At 38.8% G+C, this 24848-nt stretch overlaps 1 protein-coding gene across 4 annotated transcripts in view; it reads right to left on the minus strand.

The window, feature by feature from the left end:
* Window positions 1–24848, minus strand: part of Utrn (utrophin) — a 506964-nt gene that overhangs the window by 293625 nt on the left and 188491 nt on the right. For all 4 annotated transcript variants that reach the window (XM_005389232.2, XM_005389234.2, XM_005389233.2 and 1 more), the window contains 8 exons: window positions 23402–23563; window positions 22247–22375; window positions 21348–21521; window positions 19213–19368; window positions 14857–15027; window positions 5039–5218; window positions 2546–2674; window positions 1944–2114 (listed from right to left, as the gene is read on the minus strand). In XM_005389232.2, coding sequence (XP_005389289.1) covers window positions 1944–2114; window positions 2546–2674; window positions 5039–5218; window positions 14857–15027; window positions 19213–19368; window positions 21348–21521; window positions 22247–22375; window positions 23402–23563 — 1272 coding nt within the window. The remainder of the gene's footprint in view (window positions 1–1943; window positions 2115–2545; window positions 2675–5038; window positions 5219–14856; window positions 15028–19212; window positions 19369–21347; window positions 21522–22246; window positions 22376–23401; window positions 23564–24848) is intronic.

A 24848-nucleotide genomic window follows, 5' to 3' on the forward strand; every position in this document is an offset into this window, starting at 1 on the left:
GCTTGCCTTGAGCTCACTTTGTAGCCCAGGCTGGTCTCGAACTCCCAACGATCCTCCTGCCTCAGCCTCCCAAGTGCTGGGATTACAGGTGTGCACCACCACACCCTGCTTCTCATTGGGTTTTGATAGCTGAACTTCAAAAACTGATGCAGTTCCCAACCCAGTATTTTCAGATAATGTCTGTATAGAAAAACTTCACATTTGTGTGCTAGAAATTTTTCTGACATGACCAATTTTAATAAAACTAAATGTAGGAAAACAACATCTAGTATTGGCTAAGTATGAGAACCTAGCATTCTTGCATCCCAATTATAGAAGTAGGAATGGGCACAAATTTTCTATCTGGCTGTTTGAACCATCTATGCGACAATCTTCATATGCCCAAGTTTTTGCAAAAATTGCAAGGAACTCTGAGAATTGACCCAAAGGGCACGTTAAGAGCGGAACAAAGAGATATGCATAAGATGACTTTAACAAATATAATATTCACAGAAGGTCAATAAAACTGGAACATTAACTTAGGGAATGACAACAGATCACCGAATGGAATACTCTACTACCACTAAAAACCATGTCAAATAATTACATTCAAAACTGCAAATATTTTGATATGTAATTATCACATACGTACGAAAAAAATAGCAGTATGTGTTAAAACATTTACAGAAGTTATTTATGGGGATGATGATGACTTTGTTTCCTTATACTTCCTCTCACCTCACCCGTATATCATCTGCATTATGTCTTATACTACGAAAAATTACTCATAAGTCTAAGAAAAAAGAATGACATGAACTCGGGGCAGAAAATAAGGAGATATGATCAAGGTTAAGGAAGGAAAAGCTAAAGCAAGGCTTTTGCTTCTTTTCTGAAAGCTGTGAATAAAGCAGACGTATTCCTAAGGCTCTGAGAGATCACTTGGCCTACCACATCAGATACTCCTCACTAAAGCAAATCAGATAGTAGTTACTCCCTGCAAAAAAGAGGTTCCTTCCTCTGCAATAATTTCAATATACAACCCTCAAGGAATTAACTGAATAGTCAAAAAAAAAAAAAAAGTCACATCATGGGCACAAGTGAGATCTGTAAAAACTCAGAATTCTGTGATTCCTCAGAATGAACACCTGGTTTGGCTGACCTGGAAGCCAAAAGTCAGCTATGGTTCCCCGCCGCCCGCCGCCCACCACCTCGCCCCACTAAATCATCAAAATGTTTCCTTCTTTTAAACTTAACATGTACTCAACATCCGCTCCCTGGCCAGGGCCTGAGAATACTGGATAAAATGCTTCCTTTCCTCTCTTCATAAAACAAGGAGAGGGAGCTGAATATTAAAACAAGATAGCACAAATAAATACCTTTTTTAGAAAAGAGAAGTTCTTATCTATTATCTTCTTTTTCAGTTTATAACATCAGGAAAGCCATCTCTCCATGAAGTTTAAATTGTGAAGTTACTTATAAATTTGGCATTTATAAACAGTAAGCTCAAAAAAAAAAACATTAAGTGTGTACTGTGAACACATATATTAAAGTATGACCGAAAAATTATGTGTCTAACATTCATACCTAGCTTGGAAATTAGTCCCAGCCTATCCTAAGCTTTATTTGAGTCTTTGAACTTTTCCTCAAATGGGATGTTTCACCTGTAATTCTTTGCCTCATCTCTACATTCACATTCACAAATATATAAGGACAAATGGTCCATTCAAATGAGAAGGAGATTAAAATTATTTCAACTTTTAGAATTTTATGTCTACACTGTCTTACCATCTACCACTAGACACATGCCTAGAAAAAACAGTTTTTTGTAAAAATATAATTACTGGGCTGGGGATTTAGCTCAGTGGCAAAGCACCTGCCTGGCAAGTGCAAGGTCATGAGTTCGATTCCTGATACTGGAAGAAAAACAAAACACAACAAAAAAAAATAAAAATGTAATTACTCACTTTGGCACTTTTGATGTGTTGAGATACTTTTTCAAAGTTTCTATCCAGTTCGGCTAACTTTGGTTCTACAAGCTCTCTGTTCGAGCTTCCACGTGCATTCATCAAAATAACGGCCTGATCACGGGCATTTTCAACTTGGAGGCTGGCATCATCCAGCTCAGATATTAGACGCTAATTGTGGGGAAAAAAACACACACACACAAAATTATCCCGTGGCAAATACCAAAATCAAACATGGTTGTGATGCTTACACAGAATTAAAGAAAGTAAATAAAATGTCTGGGATGCCTAGACATCACTTCTTAGAGATTTCAGCGCAACCAAAGAGTGAAAGACATTCATATAAAACTCCCTGGAGTCCTGGGGATATAGCTCAGCAGCGTGGCACCTGCCTGGCCAGCGCAAGGTCCTGAGTTTGACTGCCAGTACCCGCCCCCCAAAAAATCTCCTTGGTAATTTGGTTTCTCCCAACAAAATAAACGTGAATGAGTCAGGAGCAAGAGAAGAAGATGGACACGAGTAACTGAGGGCCCCACATAAAGAAAAGACAACAGGAAAACATCCCATTCCCCAAAGTGTTACTGATTCCTCTAGTTTGCTACCTTGACGATTTCTTCCCGTTTAGTCGCCGGTTTTTTTTCAATCTCATCCAACAGAGCTTCAGCTTGATAAAGCCAGGTACTTATGTGAGCAACGTTTCCATCAAATATTTCCAGCTGGTTCTGATGGTTCTAGAAAGGAATTAATAAAACACAGACACAATCGTATGAAATATTTAAGATGATAATCTCAGAAGCGATTTAAAAGACCTTCAAAGAGCAAGCTGTACAATGAATTTAAAGAAGGGCTTTCGTCTTCTTACACAGCTCTTCTGCAGTGAATAAATCTCAATCCAATAATGAACAGCTGTGCTAAGTCCGTTTTACATTTATTTGATTTAGACTCCATGTCACCAAAAGTGGAAGTACAATAAAAGACAAAAGTTTTTTCTCAATTTCAAGTTTGTTTCTCATTTCAAATTCTTATATTACTACCGATCTCATTTGTTCCCTTCAACCATATTCTTAAAAACTCATCGATTATGAATAAGAACATAATATTAATAAATGATGAAAATGTGAACTGAATGAGATTCTGCCTGTCCAAGAGACACTCTCCACTTGAAGGGCAGGCCCCTCTTCTGGCCAGTGTTGCCAGCCCTCAGCACTCATAGGCACAGACCTCAGTCACGCTCCCTGCAGCAGGACTAAAACGCAAATGAAAGAAAGGATTTGAACGCTGAACAAACACTGGAGCAGATTGAAACTTCAAAAGTTCAGAAGGATAAAAGAAGTTAGCGCTTGATCAAAAAGGTGGGGGGTATGATGAAATTGGCATTTGTCAAGAATGATTTTATAACACAAAGGAAACTAGAAAAATTACAAAAGAATTAGTAAAAGGAAACATTGTTAATCTACAATATAGGAAGAGGATGGAGAAAGGAAGTATTAATTAATAAGTGATATGAAAAAATTCGGACTGTGATCCAGGGACTAAGCAAGAAGTAATGAGCACCAGACTTAGAAATGAAACGCTGTAATAGAAGTAGAAATGTAATACCTGCAAGAGGGATGTGGGACAGACAGACTAAAAAGTCCAGCAGCAAGAGCTCAGAGCATGTGAAATAAAGGTAGTAATAACTAAAATGAACATAACAAAAAAGAATATATAAAACATTTTAAAACATTCTTAAGCTAAGAAGAATATACTCATTATCATATACAACAGTGAACAACTCTGTTAAGATACGTTCCTTTATTCCCATTTTATAGATAGATGAAAATTCCTTACATGATATATAATATATATGGAAATTGAAGCTTAGTGACATTACATTGCTTATTGAAGCTGATGCAGTCCTAAGTCATGGACTCAGATATATGAACCTATGAGATCAAGATCTAAGCCCTGATCTTCATGGACAGACACATCTTCACTGATTCCAATAACTGCTCAAATTTCTTCTGTATCTGTCCACTACCTAGTAATTCTATGAGTTTTATAAGAGTCCTATCAGAGATGTCAGAATTAAAAAATAAATTATAAAGGATCTTCTATTTTTGGAAGGAAGAATGGGGTTACCATATATTCCTTTTTAGTATAAAAGACACAGAACACCACTATGAAAATTAAATGGTCAAATTTCCATGAAATAACAATATAATGCATAAACAGAAGACTACTACATTTACAACATTTAACAATCATAATCATTACAATAATACTTAAAATTGTTCTGCATATAGTTACATGACACCAGTTTAAGTCAATTTAGTAACAGTAAGATAGGTGTACATGCATGTTGTTATTTGACTAAAAGAATTTTGTGACTTCCAACATTGTGAATGAACACTTGGCCTGGTCAAACTTAAAACTGTACCAATCTAACTATCTCATACCAGCTAGTTACCTTTGCCCATTATAACAGTTTTAAGACCAAAGCTTAGACCTGTTAGTTCTAAAAACTGCACCAGGTAAAATGACAATAATGGTCATTTTACAGATGAGAAAATTGAGGCTTAGAGAACATTTTAGTAACTTGACCAGTGTCATTCAGTGAACAGTCAAAATTTTTAGTCAGATGCTAGAACTTATGCTCTTACCTAGTACACTATTATTAGACTATTATAATAATTTCATATGTATATAAATAACCTACAGTAATATGAAAATTAAATTCCATATGACATTTACGAAATAAAAACTATGTATAGCATGACTATTTTATTCCTTAATAGAGATATAGTGAATTTCTTCCAATTCTTACCTTGTCAAAGAGGTAAAGCGAAGTTATTACAGGAAAGTAAAATGGATTTTTTAGTGAAAGTCATTCACGAGCAAAATATTACTGGGACATACCAAAAAACAGGATTGGGAAATCTAATCAAAACTGTAAGCATAGGAGCTGGGGATTTAGCTCAGTGGCACAGTGCCTGCCTGGCAAGCTCAAGGTTGTGAGTTTGATTCCCGTACCAGGAAAAAAAAAAAACTGTAAGCATATAAAAATAATGAAAGGAGAGAAGCAATTTCAGGATGAAATTTCTCTTGCAGCATACCATCAAGGTGTTGCACCAATCCTCGGTCCAGGTGCGAACTCGACTCCACCCAGCGTTGAGGACACACAGCCTCTCCTCTAAGACCGGCTCGCTGCCCACAATCAAGTTCTGGAGCGCAGCACTGCTCTCCGTGATGGTGTTTAAGTCAGCTTTTCTCTTTTCCAGATCCTTCAGAACATTCTAGAAAATAACACCGAGACCCACTTGATCTTTCAGGAATTGTAAAATGTATGTATATTATCTTAATTTTTAAAAACTTTTCTTGTACACATACACAGCAGTCCATGACTTCCTAGATAACATGTAATATTTCAGAGGGTTACAACAACTCAACTTATCAGTATGGTAAGAGTTCTTGAGTTTCTAATGAAAATTTAAGTGTTTAATTAAATAATATCAAAAAGAGTACCATACTCAGATATGAAACACACAGTTATTTTATTTAAGTATAAAGTCTATTTTTTTCAAACATCATAGCCCTAGAAACACAGAACCAATGTTATTCTCAGTAACTGCACATTGGCAAAGCAAAAGGATTTCAGAAATCATAATTCTACAGCATTCATAATAAATTTCTCTTCTAGCCAGGCGTGGGGGCGCACACCTGTAATCCCAGCAATGGGGAGCCTGAGGCAGGAGAATCACTGAGTTCCAGGCTAGGCTGAACTACACAGTGAGTCCAGCTTAGCCTACACTACATAGCAAGATCCTGCCTCAAAAAAAAAAAAATTTAATTATAAACTTATCCACTAGATTAGGACAGAAAATTACTGGGTGTAGAATAATCATTTGAAAGGAGTATGTCCTGTATCTAGGTTGCTTAATATACAGTCTGGCATATAAACATTACAAAAAAATGTTTTATATTAAGTAAATTGAAGGAGAACTAACAAGTCTATGCTTTGGTCTTAAAACTGTCACAACAGGCAAAGGAAACCGGATGGTATGAGACAATTAGACTGATACAGTTTTAAGTCTGACCAGGCCAAGTGTACAGTGACAGTGTTGGAAGACACCCAACTCTTTCAGTCAAATCGCAACATGTGTAGATACCTATCTTACTGCTGCTAATTTCCTTGTGCCATTTTGAAACTGTTGCACTTGCTCCAAATAATGTTAAAACCAAGTACATATTTCAAGGAGCTCAAGTTGGCACATGATCATCATTCAATCATATTTGAAAAAGCAGACAAACTGAGAATTCACAACAGAGCTGAGATTTAAACAGGCACTTGACCACGTCAATTACTAGAATACTTATGGGTGCACTGAAATATCTTGCATGTATTCCTGCCCAGCAGAGAGAAAAGCAGTAGGAGGAGGAGACGGGGAGAAAGAGGGAATAAGAAGGGGCAGAGGTCAGGAGGAGGGATGCAGCCCCCGCTCTCTGCAGTTAAGGCACAGGCATTCCTTCCAGAGTTATTTACCAAATAACTGGAACAGGCTGTTTGAACTAGGAGAAATAATCATCCATAAGAAATAAAATTTAAATAGCACAATAATAACAGATTTTATAATAAAGAAAATATGCTCAAAATGAACCTTAAACTATGAAATAAAAATATTACTTAAGTTCAAACATAAAAATGCCATTTAAGCTTTACATTAAAGTAATTTTACATAATCTTGAAGTGCAAAAGCACTAAAGTGTGATGGAATATGCATGTTTCTTTAATCTGAAGTCAGAATATTAATGAGATGTGATTATTTTTTCACACTGATGTTTACTTCACTAGAGTGAAAAGAATGTGCTATGTGATTTATATATTCCATCTTCATTATTTCAAATCTATAATAAAATTAAGTGGAAATTTAAGAATGTAAAATTCCTTGAGAGAAAAAATTATTATTTACACTCTTTAAATAAATGATGAGTATCAACTTTCAAACTAAATTTGATATTGTGAAAGGGAAAGAAATTGCTGAAAAGGAAAGAACAACTGGGATGAGGGAAAAGAGAAAAAGAAAGAAGGGAGAAAAAAATATATATATATTATATATACACACACACACACACACACACACACACACACACAGGATAGCTAAGACAGTTGTATTACTGACTTCTACTGCTTTATTGAAAGGAACCGGTAATGTTTAATTGTTTGATCAATCTGACATGCCTATATTTGTTTAACTGAGTAACCAACTTGAAGATAACAATATGTAATGCAACAACCACTGTTAATTTCCTATCACCTTGTCTGAAATTCTGTATTGCATCTATTGTTTGGATGTTGTTTTGTTTATGTCTGTTCATTTTTTTCATTTTATCTTTAAAATAAAAAAAGAAAATTTAAAAATGAATTTGGGTACAGAGATAAAGATGATCAAATATTATATATACAATATTTAATACCAGTTACATACTAACCATAAGTACTTACTAAAACAAGAAAACTCATATATTCACATAGCAATAAAATAAATATGTAGAAATAACTTCCCTACACAACTCTTTTTTTTTGGTTTTTTTTTCCTCCGGTACTAGGAATTGGACTCACGACCTTGCACTTGCCAGGCAGGCACTGTGCTGCTGAGCTAAATCCCCAGCCCCTCCTTACACATATATATAATGTTTATGAAGAAAAAATTTAAAACACAATGTAAGGACATTAAAAATTGGTGAGAAAATGAAACATAGCATGTTAACAAAAACACTGAACAAGATATGACTTCCCCTCCAAAAAAAGTCTATAAATATCAAGCAATTCAAAATTTCCACCAGAAGTCTTAAGAATTTGAGAATAATAATTCTAAAGCTCATGTGAGCATTCATCAAAAAGAAAATAAAGACAGGGAACCCCTTAATTATAATTAAAACATGTACATGTAGTTACATAGTTTAACAGTTGAAGAATTGGCATGTTTTAAAGGATCAGATCAGAGAAGAAGAAAACAAAAGAGTCAGGTAAATAAGAATATAGGGATTTGGTGTGACAAATCAGTAGGGAAAATGATTGTTTCCTAATAGACAGGGTTTAACTATTTGGGAAAATGTTTAACACCTTAGCTTATGACTTATAGCAAAATAAACTCCCTAACAATTAAAGAGAAAGGTAAAAAGAAGAAAGTGTGAAGAACCTTTAAGAAACTATAATAACTACATAATGTGGGAGTAAAGCTGGCCTCTCTAAACACTAACGGCAGAAAAAATGATAGATTTCATGCCTCAATAAAATTTCTTTTAAGAAACACAGGACAAAAAGTGCAGGTGCAAAAAGTTGTTAAATAATACACACTCTAATAAGCTTTAATAATCAGGACAGACAGCTCTAACTTAAAAGACAATCTGTGAGTAAAAAAATGGTCTGAATTACACTAATTTTCTCAAAAGAGTTGCAGGTGGCCTCTAAGCTTATGGAAAATTCTCTAATTAAATGGCCAAAACACAATGTTTGCCAACCATTGTCTAGGTCATGGTTAAAACAAGCAAATAAAAATTCTCATTCCCAGGTGGTACATACAGCATTTCTAAATATGTGCTAAACTTTAGAATCTATATACCCCTTGACCCAATTTATCCTCTGCAATAAATTTACAACAATTTACAATAGTGAAAACTGGAAGTACTGTAAATGGACATGAGACAATAAAAATTAAAGTGAATGAAATACTATGCACATCACCAAAATGTAATGCAAAAATACAGGTAAAGGAAAACATACAAGATAAAAGTTTTTCAAAGAAGAACACAAAACACTAGGTACAACATAACTGTTTTTTAAATAGATGCCTATGGCTATATGTGTTAAAATGTGCTGAAAAAGATTAAACCAGCGCCTTTGATTATGTGTGACTTTTGCTCCTTTTCTTATACGGCATTATAGAAATTTCATTCAACTTGCTTAGAGTAATTCCCCATCATCCTCAGCTTCAGTTAACTCTACTCAACCACAGTCCAGAAATAGTGAATGCAAAATTCAAGAAATAAGCAATTTAGAACTTTTGTCCATTGTTCTGATAAGCACAGTGAAATCCCATGTCTTCCTGCTCCTCCCTGACAGGACAGGATCATTCCTCTGTCCAGGATATTCAAGGTGTAAACCCTGTGTATCCACTCACTTCCTGGCTGTTGGGGTTACTAGGTCCTGGCACTGTATCACAGTGCTGTGTGTTCAAATAAACTTTATTTTATTTAATAATGGGTCCAAAGCACAAAGTTGTGATTCTAGCAATTTAGAAAGCCAAGAGAAGCTGTAAAATGCTTGTTTTAATTCAAAAGAAAGAAAGAAAAAAATTGTATGCTGTAGGTGCTGAGATCTATGTTAAGAAATTGTAAAAAAAAGAAAAAGAAAAAAAAAAGAAAAGAAAATTTGTGAAATTTGTGCTACTTTTGCTGTCACACTTCACACTGAAAAAGTCATACCTGTTACCCAAACGAGGGAAGAAAAGACCTGTATCAATGAGATTAGAAATGAAGGGAAAAAAATAAAACAAACAGGTGTGTTGGTGCACATCTGCAATCCCACCACTCTGTAGGCTGAGCCAGGAGCATTTCCACAAGTTTAAGGACAACCTGGGCTACATGGTGAGTTCAAAGGCAGCCTGAAATAGTTAAAGAAAATACTTGACCTACCTGAAAAAAACTAAAAACAAAGAGGAAAATAACAACAGACACAATGAAAATCCAGAATATTAATAAGTACTTCAAAAACCTGTAATCCAATAAATTGGAGAATCTAGAAGAAACGGATACATCCCTAGACACATACCAAGTACCAAAGCTGAATCAAAAAGATATAAAAACTTTGAATACCACAATAATAGGCAGTAATAAAAGTTGAGGCAGTAATAAAAAAACCTAGCAACTATGAAAAGCCCAGGACCCTACAGACTTACCAGTAAATTCTATAAAAATCTCAGGGAAGATCTAGCACCAGTAGTCCTCAAAGTCTATAATGTAATTGAGAGGGAAGGTGTGATTCCAAACTCATTCTAGGATGCTAGCACTACCTTGATTCTAAAACCAGATAAAAACCTAACTGAAAAAGAAAATTACAGACCAATCCTTTTAATACACATACATGCCAAAATTCTCAACAAGATCCTGAGAATGCAACAAATCATTAAAAAGATCATACATCATAACCAAGTAGGCTGCGCCAGTCATTGTTTAGTAGAGAAGCAGATTTAATGTAGGATATACAAATATATAAGGATTTACAAGATTGGCTTACAATGGCCATCCACAGAGTCAGGTGTGGAAAAGTGCAAAAGGACTGTCTGTGCCCTGGAGATCCGAAGGATCCAGTCAAGGCCTGGACCTCACTGTAGTGTCCCCTGCAAGTCCCTATCAGGAAATCAAAAGGTCTGCAATGGAAGGCCAAAGGGTCTTTGAAGGAAGCTAGGAGACACTGCCCAAGGTAAAGGTGAAGACTAGAGCTCCTCTGAAGAAACAAAAGGAGTCGTCTTCCTTTTCCCTTTTTTGCATTCAGGCAGCAAGCCTATTGGTTGCTGTCACCCACACCCAGGGTGAGTTTTCTGTCTTCATTAAATCCCCTCACCCACACCCAGAACTATGCTGATCCAATTTTGTTGGGCATTTCTCACTCAATTGGACACAATCATTAACTATCACAGTCCACCCCTTGTCAACCTGACAATCAGACACATTTCCTTAAACCACGGTCCAGATAAAACGACAAGTTCATAATTACACCTGCTTACAAACGGAAATGCACTAATTCTCCCTCAGAGTACAAGGCAAGTTTTCTTTGGAGATGCTTACCCCTAACCTTTCATATCTTGAACATTATAACATAGGATTAGCAGTACTGAAGAACCAATATTAATTCTATAAACATATTTATAGGAAGCACATTAGGAGAGAACTACTACCCCTGCACCTTAGCAGGTCTTGGTTCTTTCCCTGGTGGGGTAACCCATACCTTCATTCCTGGGGGTTCTGGACCATACGTCATCCTGCCTGGATTGGGTTGTTGTAGTTTCCATTGACCTTAATAATAGGGCATGCTAACACTAAAAGGCATCCTTGGGATCTCCTACACTCCAAATATATTCATCCTTTCCTCCATTGTGCAGTAATAGTCTAATTTCCCCTAGATAGTCTGGGTCAGTATTATGGTTTGGCTCTAGATGTGCCCTAAAGCCTTATGCCGTCTCAGGTGGGCTTTTTTAGGAGATGGCTGAATCTAGAGTGTGTGATTGATTAGTGGTGCAATGCTGGGATTAAGGGTGAATGATTTCTAGATCAGTCCACTGACAGGATTGGCACCACCCTAATCCTGGTAGACTGGATACAATACAAGGGAGAGAAAGAGGCTTGTCTCTCCCGCTTCTCTTGCTTTTGCTGCCATGAACTGTTGCCTCTCTACTATGTGCCACCTTGCCTTGGAGGCAGCTGATTAAGGACTGAAACCTCCACAAACTGTGAGCTACATAAACCTTTCCATCCTTCACTTTGGGTGTCAGGTATTTTATCTCAGCAACAAGAGAAAAATAACTAAAACAGTCAATCGCCCCTGCCAACACTGTGACTCTCTTTTTAGCTTGTTTACTCAGAGCCTTGAGGGGACCAAAATGACTTGGGGGAAATCTGAGCTTCCAGTTCAACGGTACCACTGCTGTGCTTTCTGGTACGAGCCTTCCCCTCTCTGGAACTAAGACTTCTAAGATAGCAGAGCACAAGGATGCAGGAACAGGAGCATAAATTTTGCTAGTGGATCACTACAGGTAATGGTGAGTGCTACCAGTCCCACTTCCACCCCTTGATTCCTGGATCAATGAATCCTGCCTATGGGAAACACGGCACCATATACATAGTGGATGCTGATTCAAAGTATGCACAACCTTTTCAAACACCTCGCTCCAATCCTCCAAGCTACTGCCACCTAGCTTATGTCTCCAAAAGACCATTCCACCTTTCTATCAATGCAGCTGTTTCTGGATGGAGGGAAACATATCAAGACCAGTAAATTCCATAAGCATGAGTCCATTGCCTCACTTCTTTGGCTATGAAATGTGTTTCTTGGGCAGAGACAATGCTGTGTGGAATTCCATGATGGTGGGTAAAGGCATTCTGTAAGTCCATGATGATAAGTTTTGGCAGAAGCATTACATGCAAGGAAAACAGATCTATATCCAGAATAAGTGTCTATGCCAGAAAGCACGAAGTGCTCTCTTTTCCATGGTGGAAGCGGTCCAATAGAACCAACCTGCCACCGTGTCACAGGCTGATTACTCCAAGGAATGATGCCATATCAGGGACTCAGTGTTGGTCTCTGCTGCTGGCATACTGGGTATCAGCAAGGCTGTGGCCAGATTAGCCTCAGTGAGTGGGAATCCATGTTGCTAAAGCCATGCATAACCTCCATCCCTGCTACCATGGCCACTCTGTTCAGGAGCCCACTGGGCAATGACCGGGTGGCTGAAGAAAGAAGTGACTGCTAACTACAGAATGCGTCATTCTAGCCACTTGATTATTAAAGTCCTCTTCTGCTGAGACCACTTTTTGGTGAGCATTTACATGGGATACAATATTTTTAAAACCATTGCCCTTTTTTTTCTGATCAGCACCCGCACCCTCACCCTTACTTCAGATACCATTTGAGGCTGATTAAACTTATGCTGTATTTGAACTAATCAAATTATAAGGGTCTATGTTTGGATTTCTGTAATCTTGATCTTAAGGCTAAAGAGAGGAGATTCTCTTTCAGGACACATATAGAAACTTTCAAATGCTTTATGTGTGTCTGGAGCTGGGAATTTGAATCCTTGAGCTTTTTCTTTTCCTTTATTAATTTGTCCTCAGGATTAGAAAATTTTAGATTTCCTATAGGTGCTTTGGGCTCACTCGTTTCCTACACAGGTTGGCCAGAGATGCTGAGAGCAACCAGCCAGTATCATTATATTGCCCACTCTACCAAAAATATTCAAAAGTATCACAGGTGGAATCACTAAATTCCTTACATCTCACAAGTGGTGAATTAGGATGGTTAAATGGACCCTACACTGTGCATTACTCTAAACAGTTCACACCAAGGACTATCTGTATCCTCCATAGAATTAGGAGAAACCATGGCAGCCTTAGTTCTCATCAAATTAAAGAGCCAACTCTAGCAACCCCTAAAGCCATTGTGGAATTTCATCTTTGCAATTCTATTTCTCTAGAGCCACATCTGGTGCCAAAATCTGAATCAGTCAGGGCTTACTAGAGAAACAGACATAATGCAGGACATATAAACATGTAAGGATTTACAAGATTGGCTGTCACTGGCCTCCCACAGAGTCAGGTGCGGAAAAGTGCAAAATGACTGGCTGTGCACTGCAGATCCAGGGATCCAGGGAAGGCCCAGAGCCCACTGCAATGCAGGTCTGTGCTGGAAGCCGGGAGATGACATCCAAGGCGCAGGTGAACACTGAAGCGCCTTCAGAGAAACCAAGGCGAGCCTTCCTTCTTCATTTCCCTTTTATTCCACTGAGGCAGCAAGCCTTTTGGTTGCTGTCACTTACATCCAGGGTGAGTCTCCTGTCTTCAGTAAATCCCCTCACCCACATCCAAAACTATGCTGATCCAGTTTAGTTGGGCATTTCTCACTCAGGTTGACACAATCAGTTAACTGTCACGTAGATTATGTCCCAGGGATGGAAGCACAATTCAACATACACAAATCAATAAATGTCAAATATCACACAAACAAAAGCAAGGACACCCAGCACTTGGGAGGCTGAGGCAAGAGGATCACTGTGAGTGCTAGGCAGCCTGAGCTACATAGTTCAAGGCCAGCCTGTGCTACAAAGTGAGACCCCTTCTCAAAAACAAAAAAAAGAAAACAAAAGAAAAAACAAAACAAACAGAAGCAAGGACAAAAATCAAATGATCATCTCAACAGATGCAGAAAAAAAGCTTTTTGACAAAATCAACAGCAATTCATGATTTAAAAAAAAAAAATCCTGAAGGCCCTTATCTCAATCCGATAAAAGCCATTCGCAACAAACACGTATTTCCTTCGTATAACCCTTTCTTCACCTCCTGTCCCTCTGAACTCATGGTACATTCACACCTTTCATGAATTAGTCTCCCGAACTGAGCCTGTCCTTCCCAGTGTCCAACAGCCTGACTCTCTCCAGCGTCACCGCCACAGAAGGGCCACAGAGAGCAGTGTCGCGCCAGCCTGCTCCCTCCCAGACCTGCTCTCCACTGCAGGCACTCCAGAGGTGAGCCTTTGTACAAGCACTGTCGATCATTTACTTCCTGCACTCTCTCTAGCATACCTGCTTCTTTCTTAGGGAAGGAATTGAGGAAAACAGCATGCATTGGAGAAAGAACTCCCTTGCGGGCTTTGTCTGCCTCCAAAGAAAGAATTCCCCAATCAACCCTCTCATCTCTGCAGTTTCAAAGCAACTATATGGCTAAAGAGAACTCTAGCATTGATTTTCAGAAATTCTGTCCTTAAGTTATTCACATCAGCTAGTTTGTGAGAGAAAGATTAGTTGTCAGCACAAAAATTATTAAAGAAGAATTAAAATCAGCACAATGCTTTGTAAAGACTGAACACTGAGAAACTGTCATAGATTTTGAAAGTGGCTGATTAAAACATGTTTTCAAGTACCCCATAAGCAATCATGCTTACAAAGACCTCAATGTTCCACGCGGGTCTAATGCTTTTGGAACCCAGATAAAAATATCTTATTAAAATAGTTGCTTTTAAAATGTTCCAGGACAGAGAAATGGAAAAAATAATGGAACAAAGAAAAGGCTCTGTGTAATATGAAACCGAAGGAAACAGTGTCTACCCAGAATGCCCTGAGCAAACACCGCGACCACACACAGGGCCACCTGAATGGCCACTGACCTTCGCCCAGGAGATTTCCGTGTCCAAGTCGCCGAGCACACCTTCCGACGTGGACTTTTGCACCAACTCAGCCTCCGTAGCAGAGAGCCACTCAGAGAGAGAGGCGGTCTCCTTCTTCACCTTCCGGGCCAGCTGAGATGCTCTTTCCAGGTCCTGCTTTCCTTCTGTCACCTGCAGGCGAGAGGAGGTGAGACCGAGATGAGAACGAACACAAATGGGAGTCAGAGCTCCAACTAAACATACAAACTGACCTGCGTTTCACCCCAAAACATGCGTAGCCCACATCTGCAGCACCTCAGAATCCCCCCCAGTGCTACAAGTCTACAGGGAGTCACGACAGCATGGCAGCTGGGTGCTGAGTTGCCATCATAGCCCCACCACTCGTATCTTGTCCCTGTTATGAGAACTAGTGAGAAAATACACACACAAAGGACTGGCATCGCACTTCCAACCAAGGGAGAGTCAGTAATTAGCATGGGTTATCAGTGGACAGAGGTGGCCTAGAATCATCTCAAGGGAGGATTCCCTTTAAGTAAATGTACTCTATTACAGAAATATGGGCGGTAGGGGGAACAGCACATGTTCACAACTCTATGTTTTACAATTAACCACACAACTTAAAACACGGTACACGACTATGCAACATAAACCTTATTAGTGTTTTGTTCTCATTGCTGATCAAGAGCAAAATGGACTGAACTTCTGGGGTGTGCTAAGAATGTTAATGGCAATGTACCCTAGGCTGTAATAATTTTAATTTGTAATTTAAACATCTAATGCATTTTTTAATCATACCTCATACATGTGTCACACAATAAAATCCACAGCAACCCCTGTGATAGGCCCTGCTGTTCTTTCTACTTCATACATAAGGAAAGTGAAACTTGAAGAGGTTAACGTCAAGACAAGAGCAGCATAGTTTACAAGGGTCCATGGATACTCATGGTCATAGCTGCAAAATTTAAGCAGCCTGACCTCAGAAATGGTGTATGTCCATCAACAGAGGAAGGGAAAAAGAAAAGGTGATATCTGTACACATGGAAAAGAAAAGGTGATATCTATACACATGGAGTACTCCTCTGTCATGAAGAAAAATAAACTCGGGGCATTTACAGGCAAATGGATGTAACAAAGTTGACAAGATGTCGCCTTAAGGGATATCACAACTCAGTACCTAAACAAGGTAATTTCTTATTCTGAGGAGTGCATACATACGGTAACAACATCCAAGGAGAAGAGTGGTGAGTCATCCCGGTATATGAAATGGAACTTCCTTGGATGATGCAGACACACAGATCAGATTTTGTTAATAAGTAACATGCGATTACACTTGATTTTTCTGGTCCCTGGGTTCAATTTTATTCTTTCGTACCTCAAGGATTGATTATTCCTTTTTAAGAGCTCACATTTAAGAGTTAAATTCCTTTTTAAGAGTGAAATATTTTTGCCACATAGTTTAATTAAAATTCAAGACTCTAAATTAACAGCACCTCTGCACACGAGTTATAAGAAACACTTTTACTGTATTAAAAGGTATTATGTATTCAAATGATACTTGACTTGGACATGTCCAGACAACTACACAGACATTACAAAATTCAATGCCACGAAAGATTTGTGTAACCTGGAGGAGAATAATTCATAGTTCACCTGATAACAATTCACACCTTTCTCAGTCTAATCAATACATTTTAAGATGTACTGCATATTGAATTAGGCCATACAAAGCTGTAAATTTTTACCTAACCATTTATCCCTTCTCCCTCTTAGTCAACCATTCCTTCTCAGGAGCATTATTTCCATCAGTTACTAAACTGTACTCTTCTCTCACACTAAAAAAAAAATTAAAAATAAATCCTTGCTTTGACCCCACCACCTTTGAAGATCTCTCCGTTTTTCCTATTCAAATCCTCAAAATCACTTACTTACAGGACTGGCTCCATTTCTTTATCTCTTCCACATACCTGGAACCACACCACTCTAGCTTGTACCCTCTTCATGCCACAGAAACTGTTCTTGCTAAATTCAGCAAGAAGCTCAATGGCAACAGATAGAAGGGCACTTCTATATGGCCACCATATTTAACTGTTGATAATATTCAGACAGATGTTTACACCCTTTCTCAAAATACCACCTTTCCCAGTCTTGCCAGACTTCACGTTTTCTTGGTGTGCCTAAGCATTTCTTGCTACTTATTTTAGTTTCTTTCAGAAGCTCATCTTTTTCAAATTTCTTGCTAAATGGTGGAATTCCTAAGACATGGTCAGAGCTCTCTTCTCTGTTCGCTATATCCTCTCCTTAAACAATCTCACCTTTCCTGAAAATTGTAATCACCGCCTCTATGTCAAGGACTCATAAAATCATCTCTCCAGCCCAGATATATTCTGTTGACCTGAACAGCCATGTGAGTAGCTGACATTTCCAATTAATTCTCTCCAAGGTGCTTAAAAAGGCAGCATATCCACTGTGTTCGTATGGTTGTTCCCCCCACTACCTTTCTTTCCAGCACCCCGGGATTCCAATGATGGCGGCAGGAGCATCCATGTGATGAAGCCTAAAGCCCATGACTCAGACCCTGTCTCTCCCTCTCCTCCGGTCCATAGCTAGTCCATCACAAGGTGTTTACTATTGGTCCCACTTCCCACATAGGTCTGGCACAGGCCACTCCATCTCCATTGTCCACCTTAGTTCAGTGACCATCACATATCCCTGAGTACCAGGACTTCCTTGCTGGCCTCCACACATCCAACGCTTGCTTCTCTCCAATTCAGTCTCCAAACTGCAGTGCATGACAGTTTAAAAACACATGTCAGGGCATAGTACCTGCCCACTAAATAAAAACACTGTCATAGCTACTTATTATTGCTCTTAACCCAGAGATTTAAACACAAACTCTATGACCCCCGCAGGGAGCATCTCATCCCACCTTCCTGACACTGTGCTCCCCACTGGCTGGCTCTGTCTCTCTCTGTCTGTCTCTCTGTCTCATCCCTGCCCACTCCACACAAACGCACTACGATACCATAGACCCATTCCACGCACTGCTCCAGGAGACTCTAAAGCCCGTCTTCTGGTTTTATCCTCTTACTCATCCTTCAAATCTCAGCTCCAAGCATCACTTCCTGGGGAAGCTTTCCTAACCCAAGGCTGGGCCAAGTCCTCTTTTAGCGGCACTCTGACAGCATCACATGTTTCTTCAGAACACTTCAGATGGACAATCCAAAATCACCTCAAGTGACTATGTGACTAACGATCTCCCCTTCACCTCCCCTAAACTCCATGAGATAATGTGAGAGCTTACTTCAAGATCCTCATGCTTATAAAGCTCCTGACAACCAGGAAAGTCACAATTAGGTCAAGTGAGAAAATTAATTAATACTAAAACCATAGCCACAAGTAGAGAATGAATGCAAAAAAAAAGCAAATCCACCCTTGTCCATAAGAACGCCCAGCCAGTGAATACGTACCAAATAATCTCAGCTCTATGATACAAAAACAAGCTCTAAGATAGGTGTTCCAGATGTACCATGCACCAAAATGTATCATAACAGAGCAGAGACCTTGTACAGGAGAAGTCAAAATTGCCTAGAGAAAGTACGGACTGTTTGGTCTTATTAGTTTTAAATTAATAACAAAATCTCAAATATTTTTCTCTGGGATTATGCAAAAAGTTCCAAGTCCTTTTAAAGAAGGATCCAAAACTTTACCTAACAGTTTTTGAGGAAGGCTGCCCTTCCATGTGTTCTTTTGCCCTCCACGGTTCATGGCAAAGATTCACAAAGAAAGGACAAGACGCCAGCTGGATCCAGTCACTGACAGAAAATGGCCCTGCCACTCCCACATGGATTCACCAAAATGCCCAAAACAGGTGCTGCTTGGAAGGTTTTTAGATCCAGACAGACGAATATGAACTTCCTGTCAAATAACATGCACTAGAGTCCTATTATTTCAACATCTCTCAATACAATGTTCAAGTGAGAAATCCAAGGATGAAGAATTTGAGTTTATGTAAGGTACCTTATTTGAAGAGTTTCCTAAAAAGAATTTCCTGAAAAGAATACTGAAATACCAGTAGCCATCAATGGTATAAATCTTAATCTGGATTATAAATTTCTACATAAATACCAATCATTGCAATCCTAATGTATCCATTTAAAGAAATGTAGCAAACATGACTGGAAGAATTCATGACATAAATTTCAAACACATTTTCTAAGAAGTAAAATTTAAAATAGAAGAGAGTTCCATAGGATAGCCTGTGTTTAGCAAATACAAGGCAGGGGGTTCAATCCCCAGCACCAAAAAATAACAAGAAATGAGAGACAGACAGACAGACTGTGGCCCTGCAGTTCCCACCTGTGCACCCAGCTCATTGTAAAGGACCTTCAGGGAGGTCAGCTGCTCGTCCATGCCTTTGGGATTGTCGGTTTGTTGCTTCTGGACAATGTGCCGTCCTGTTTTGATCACAGTCTCCACTTCAAGTTTGACTTCACTCAGAGTTTTATACAGTTTCTGTACAAAAAAAAAAAAAAAAAAAATGACAAATTTCACATGGTAATAAAAACTTGTCCACTAGAATTAATTCAAAATGCAGCACACACCAGCTGACAGCTAAGAAGTAACGAGAAAGATCAAAGGGCATTTAACTTTCTCAAATGTGGTTCCAAGGTCGGGTCAAAGGAAACCAAGGCTATAATAACTTTTTCAGATCAGGCAAGAAAATAAGCTAATAGAATTTATGCTTGTTTTAAAAACTCAGATCTGTGTATTCAATGTCTATGAAAATAGTATAAACATTTTTCTACACAAAATGAGAAAAATATTACGACTAAAACATAGATGTCGGCCAGGGATATAGCTCAGTGGCACAATCACCTGTCTGGCAAGCACAAGGTCCTGAGTTCAATTCCAGGTACCAAAAAAAAAAAAAAAAAGAATAGATGTCTAACACATATAAAACTGTATTTTAGATCTAGGAATCTGACTCAGTGATAAACAGCATGGTTAGCATGCACAAGACCTTGGACTAAATTCCCAGCCCAAGAGCACACAAACACATACACATACACACACATTATATTTTTAAAAGTCCTAAGTACTATGACTAGAAAAAGTAAACATTGGCTATTTCTGACTGTTGGGATTTGGAGTTATTAACATTTATTTATTTATTTATTTCTATTTCTTTAAAGAAGCCAGTCTACCCTAATGTGTATGACTTAAATAATGTATGTAAACCTATATAAAATTCAATACATCAAGATAGCTATGACCACACAAAGCCAGAGTTCCGCAGGTCAAGTTCAGAGATGTCCTCAGCCTAGCTGCCTCAAATCCCAAAACTTTGGGCACCTTCTCTTGATGCTATACATCATCATCCTAACCTGAGATATCAGATGGGACATGGTCACCTAACAGCACTAAACAACTGGCATGAGATTGGAGACAGTGCTTGTTCTATTTACCACGCTATTCCAAGAGGTGAGTAATTGCTTATGCATAGGCAGATATATGTTGAAATTTCTCCTATTCATGCACTCTTTCTCCCACCTAAGAAACAGGTATGTAGAAAATGCCGTTTTGAAAAGCACAAAGAATTTTCCCCAGACTTTCAGCTAACAAATGACATCATAGTTTTTCATGGTTTCCAGCCAGAACACCAAGGCTAAGATCATGTAGTCCTAAGCCACATTACTTTAAAATTTCTACTTGACTGAATTATAAAGTTCAAAACTAAAGTAGTAATAAAGCCTTATAGATCATTTCTTCTTTCCCATCTTAGGCTTCAACTTGTATTTAAACTTTTATTTTCCTAGAAAAATGCATTATACTGTAATAATCTGGTCATCCATTCTAACTGTGGCATTACTTTCATCGTTTTTATCTTAGGCTTAAACTTTATAAATTAGGGCTGGGGATATAGCCTCAGTGGCATAGTACCTGCCTAGCAAGCACAAGGTCCTGAGTTTGGTTCCCAGTAACAAAAAATGAAGTAAAATGAACAATAAACTTCATAAATTAGAAGGTTTTTTTATTTTTATTAGAAGTTTAACATTTTTCATCTTATTTTCCTGGAAGAGGGATTTTTTCTTTTAATATGTAAGATTCTGACATCTCTTCAAAGTATGATTCGTCTGGCTATCTCCAATTCATCCTTGAAACCTGGGCATATAGCTCAGTGCAAAGCATTTACCAAAGCACTTACCTAGCATGCACGAAGCCCTAGGTTAAAAAATTATCCTTGCAAAAATAGCCATATCCTGAAGAATTTAGCTGAACTTCACATGCTGCTGAAGTATTCCTTAAAGTCACACTGTAATTAAGATGCTCCCTTTATCTATGATACTGTAATCATTAAATTTACTCTCATTCCTCTTTTTTTAAATTTCTTTGGAAAGACAACACTTTTTTAAAAAACAGTGTGCTTTCCGTCATCAGCCCCAGCATTCAGCGCATCCTGGGCCAATGCCGTGGGCCCCCAGCACCCTCACCATGCACTTCTCCAGGTGGGTCTGCACGACCTCAGGGTCCACGTCCTTCACCTCCAGGACGGGGAGCTCTGCTTGCACACCTTCCAGCACGCGCTTGCAGTCAAGCATGCGCTGCTCAAAGTTAGCAGGTTTCTGGAAGAGCTGGAATTTTGTGGACACTTCTCGAAGTTTCCTCTGTTTACCAAAATGAAAATAATGAGTGACTCACATCAGCATAACACTCTGTCTCACCAGACAGTATTAGAACACATACAGCTAAAACGGTATGAAAGAAACCACCAATGAATGTACTCAGTAACACAACCGAAAGAAGAAACCCTGAAGGAACCAGGTAAGGTTACCTGATCCCTAAGAAAATGCACAGCTCAGGGTTGTCAAGTACACAACAAGCCATGTCTTGATCTCAGAAATAGTAAGTCTGCACAATAAACTTGGACAAAGCTGGCCTGGCTAGAACTAAAACTTCATTAATTTTCTCACTTGTTCAAAAAATATAGCTCAGGAACCCAGAACTCAAATGGCCTTTATCACAAGTTCAGGGTGAAAGTCAATTTCAAAGAAACCATTAAGGAACTACGCAATGCTGCATCCAGGTTCGCTCAGCCACACCAGTCCTGACAGGGGCGGTGTAATGAGAGAACAAGCTACAGAAAGCTGGCCTCTAACTCCAGCTCACCCTCTCTCTCTTCTCAGTTATAAAAATCAGAGTCCGTATTTTTCCACTCTGGCAACCATTTGTTTCGGCTGTCCTGCGGTGCAATGTGACATCAGTACATCACTCCCCTCCCTCAGTTTACATCGTAAAGAATACTGCAGTTCCCAAGTAACCAGCTCTTCCTCCTCTCCGTTCTCTTCCTAGCATATTGAAAATGAAAAAGAAACCGTTCACTTGCTCCTACCTGAAGCACATCCACCTGGCTTCCTCCTCTCGCAGTCCTGCCCTCTGGGGAAGGAGGAGGCTGAGAGCGCAGGGTCCTCCTCAACTCCTCTAGAGTGAGCTCATGAGCTGAGATCTCTGCTTGGATTTTCTACCAAGAGGTTTGAAAGGAGAGAGGAAGAGATCTTGTAAAAAAGCATATACAGAAACAATACCAAAGTTCTATATGGTTCTGTGACACATGATACTGTATTTTCTGAGCTTTCACAAGCTTTAGTAAGTTTATCCTATAACTAATAATAATAATATGGGCTGCCATACTGGACAACTTCGATGTGCTACTGTAGAAGATAGTTTATTTAGTTAGTTTAGGATTAAGGCAGCTAGCTAGTGCAAGGACCTGAGATAGAAGTGCAGTGATCAGCCATACCGATAAAAATTAAAAAGACAGTGAACTGCCTGTCTGGACAAAGAATGAATTTCCTTAGGCAGCATGGCATCCTGCCCACTGCCACTGAGATCCTGAACTTCAAGGAGGTTGTAATGCAAATTAACCAGTTCCATCGGAGATCCCAGTTTACTGCAAACACTGTGTGAAAGAACTCAACCAGACAGCCTGAGTCCCAATTGGTCCTTTTAAATCCACAGCACCACCCATGAGGGAAACTCTAAACAGTTAAGCAATTCCTGTACCCTACGGTCCTGTAAGTAATTCTAAATTGAGGGGCCATGCAGTCACCCCATTTGGAACCCTTCCTGGAAATCCAGGAACTATTTATTCTCCTTCTCCTTTTAGCCTTCTCCTTATTGCTGATAAAACTTCCCTAACTTCTTTGTTTCTTGACTTCACTCTTCTATGTTTGCGGAACCACAAACCCAGAACACGCAGTATCACGATGAACATGCTAACGTCTTTGCACTGGTCATTTCTAATGTTCACAACTTATTTCTAAAGAAGAAACTGTCCCAGCTTCATAGCAAAGAAAATCTCAAGTTAGAAACACTGGACCATTGCCAGAGTCTTCCACAGGGAGCATGAGAACTCCGAAACCTAAAAGTTGCTTCATGAGAAAAGTCAAACATTCTCACTGACACTGGCAGGAGGGACTCCCTGGCACCTGAGGAAACTATCTGTGCTCTTCTTTCCCGCCAAAAGCGCTCAAACGCATGTCAATACCTGAGCTTCCTGTGGGACTTGGAAAGCATCTATCCTATCCGTCAGGTACGAGGTGAGCTGCTTGTCCAGCTCCCCCAAGCTCTCCTGCAACACCTGAAGCATGTGGTCAGTTTCCCGCAGGACCTGCAGTTGCCTCTCCAAGGAAATCTGCTTGCTCTCTGCCTATACACGGGAGAAATTTAATCATTAGCTGTTCAGGACAAACACAAATAGCTGCATATACTTTCTGGATACTAAGAAAAGATTATAAAAGCTCTAGTTCAAAATCTCTGCCTTCTTTATAAATAAATAATGTCATCGCTGGTGGCATGGAAATGTCCTTCTAATATGCTATATACTTTGCAATTAATATCTACTTTGTTCTGTATGCAATGACAAAATAGAAAACTGGGAAGATTTCTTACAGAACACATTAAACAGAATACAATTTATAATTTATTACAAATTTAGAGCATTTTAAGGAATCACCAGTGTCTATCAATAAAAATGTAACAGGGATGTATGTCAATGAAATAAACATTTTAATCTCTTTCAAAACTTAAATTCTATAAATGCACTTAAGGTATTTCACTATTTACTGCATTCTTAAATTAAATGTGATGTAATTTATGGTCTAAACATCAACAGTTATTACAGAGTAGGTGTTTGAAAGCATTTAGTATCTTCCCAGCTTCCCTACTGAAAAAAGTGTTCTTCCTCTACACATATGAACACACATATCAGTAACAGATATGAATTAAGAAATGATGCATTTCTTAACAGTTTATGCCAAATTCTGATGGCCTTGCCAGGTACAGTGGCACACACCTGTGATCCCAGCTACTAAGGAGGCTGAGGGAGGAGGATCTCAAGTATAAGGTCAGCCTAGACAACTTAGCAACTATCTGTCTCAAAATAAAATAAAAACAGCTGGGATAAAGCTCAGTGACAGAGCCCCTACCTAGCATGTGCAAGGCCCTGGGTTCAATCCCTAGAACTGAAAAAGATCATTCTGATGATCCTAATATTCTGTATGATAACAAGTTATTATTCTTATATAGAATTATCATATGATTCTTAAGAAAAATTAAATGTTTCACAAAAGAAATAACCCCACAGATAATTTTTTTTAATCATCAAGTTCTGCCTGCCTTATAAATGATAGATTCATTCTAGTACTTCAAAACCCTCATGTCCCTATTAATATTGCTTAGAACTTCAACCAACATCAGAGCTTCAACCAAGCTTCCAGGCATAGTGGTGCATGCCTGGAATCCGAGCATCCTAACAGGCTGATGCAGCAGGACCACAAATTGAAGCCTCACCCGCACAACTTAAAAAAATAATTAAGAATGAGTAAAGGTTGGGGGATGTAGCTCAATGGAAAAACAGCGGTGGGTCCAATCCCAGACCCCCACAAAAAAAATAATCCTCTAAGTAACATTAACCAAGTAAGAAGTGACCAACT

This window comes from Chinchilla lanigera, unplaced genomic scaffold (assembly GCF_000276665.1).
Source record: "Chinchilla lanigera isolate Chin_1 unplaced genomic scaffold, ChiLan1.0 scaffold00035, whole genome shotgun sequence".
Lineage (NCBI taxonomy): Eukaryota > Metazoa > Chordata > Mammalia > Rodentia > Chinchillidae > Chinchilla > Chinchilla lanigera.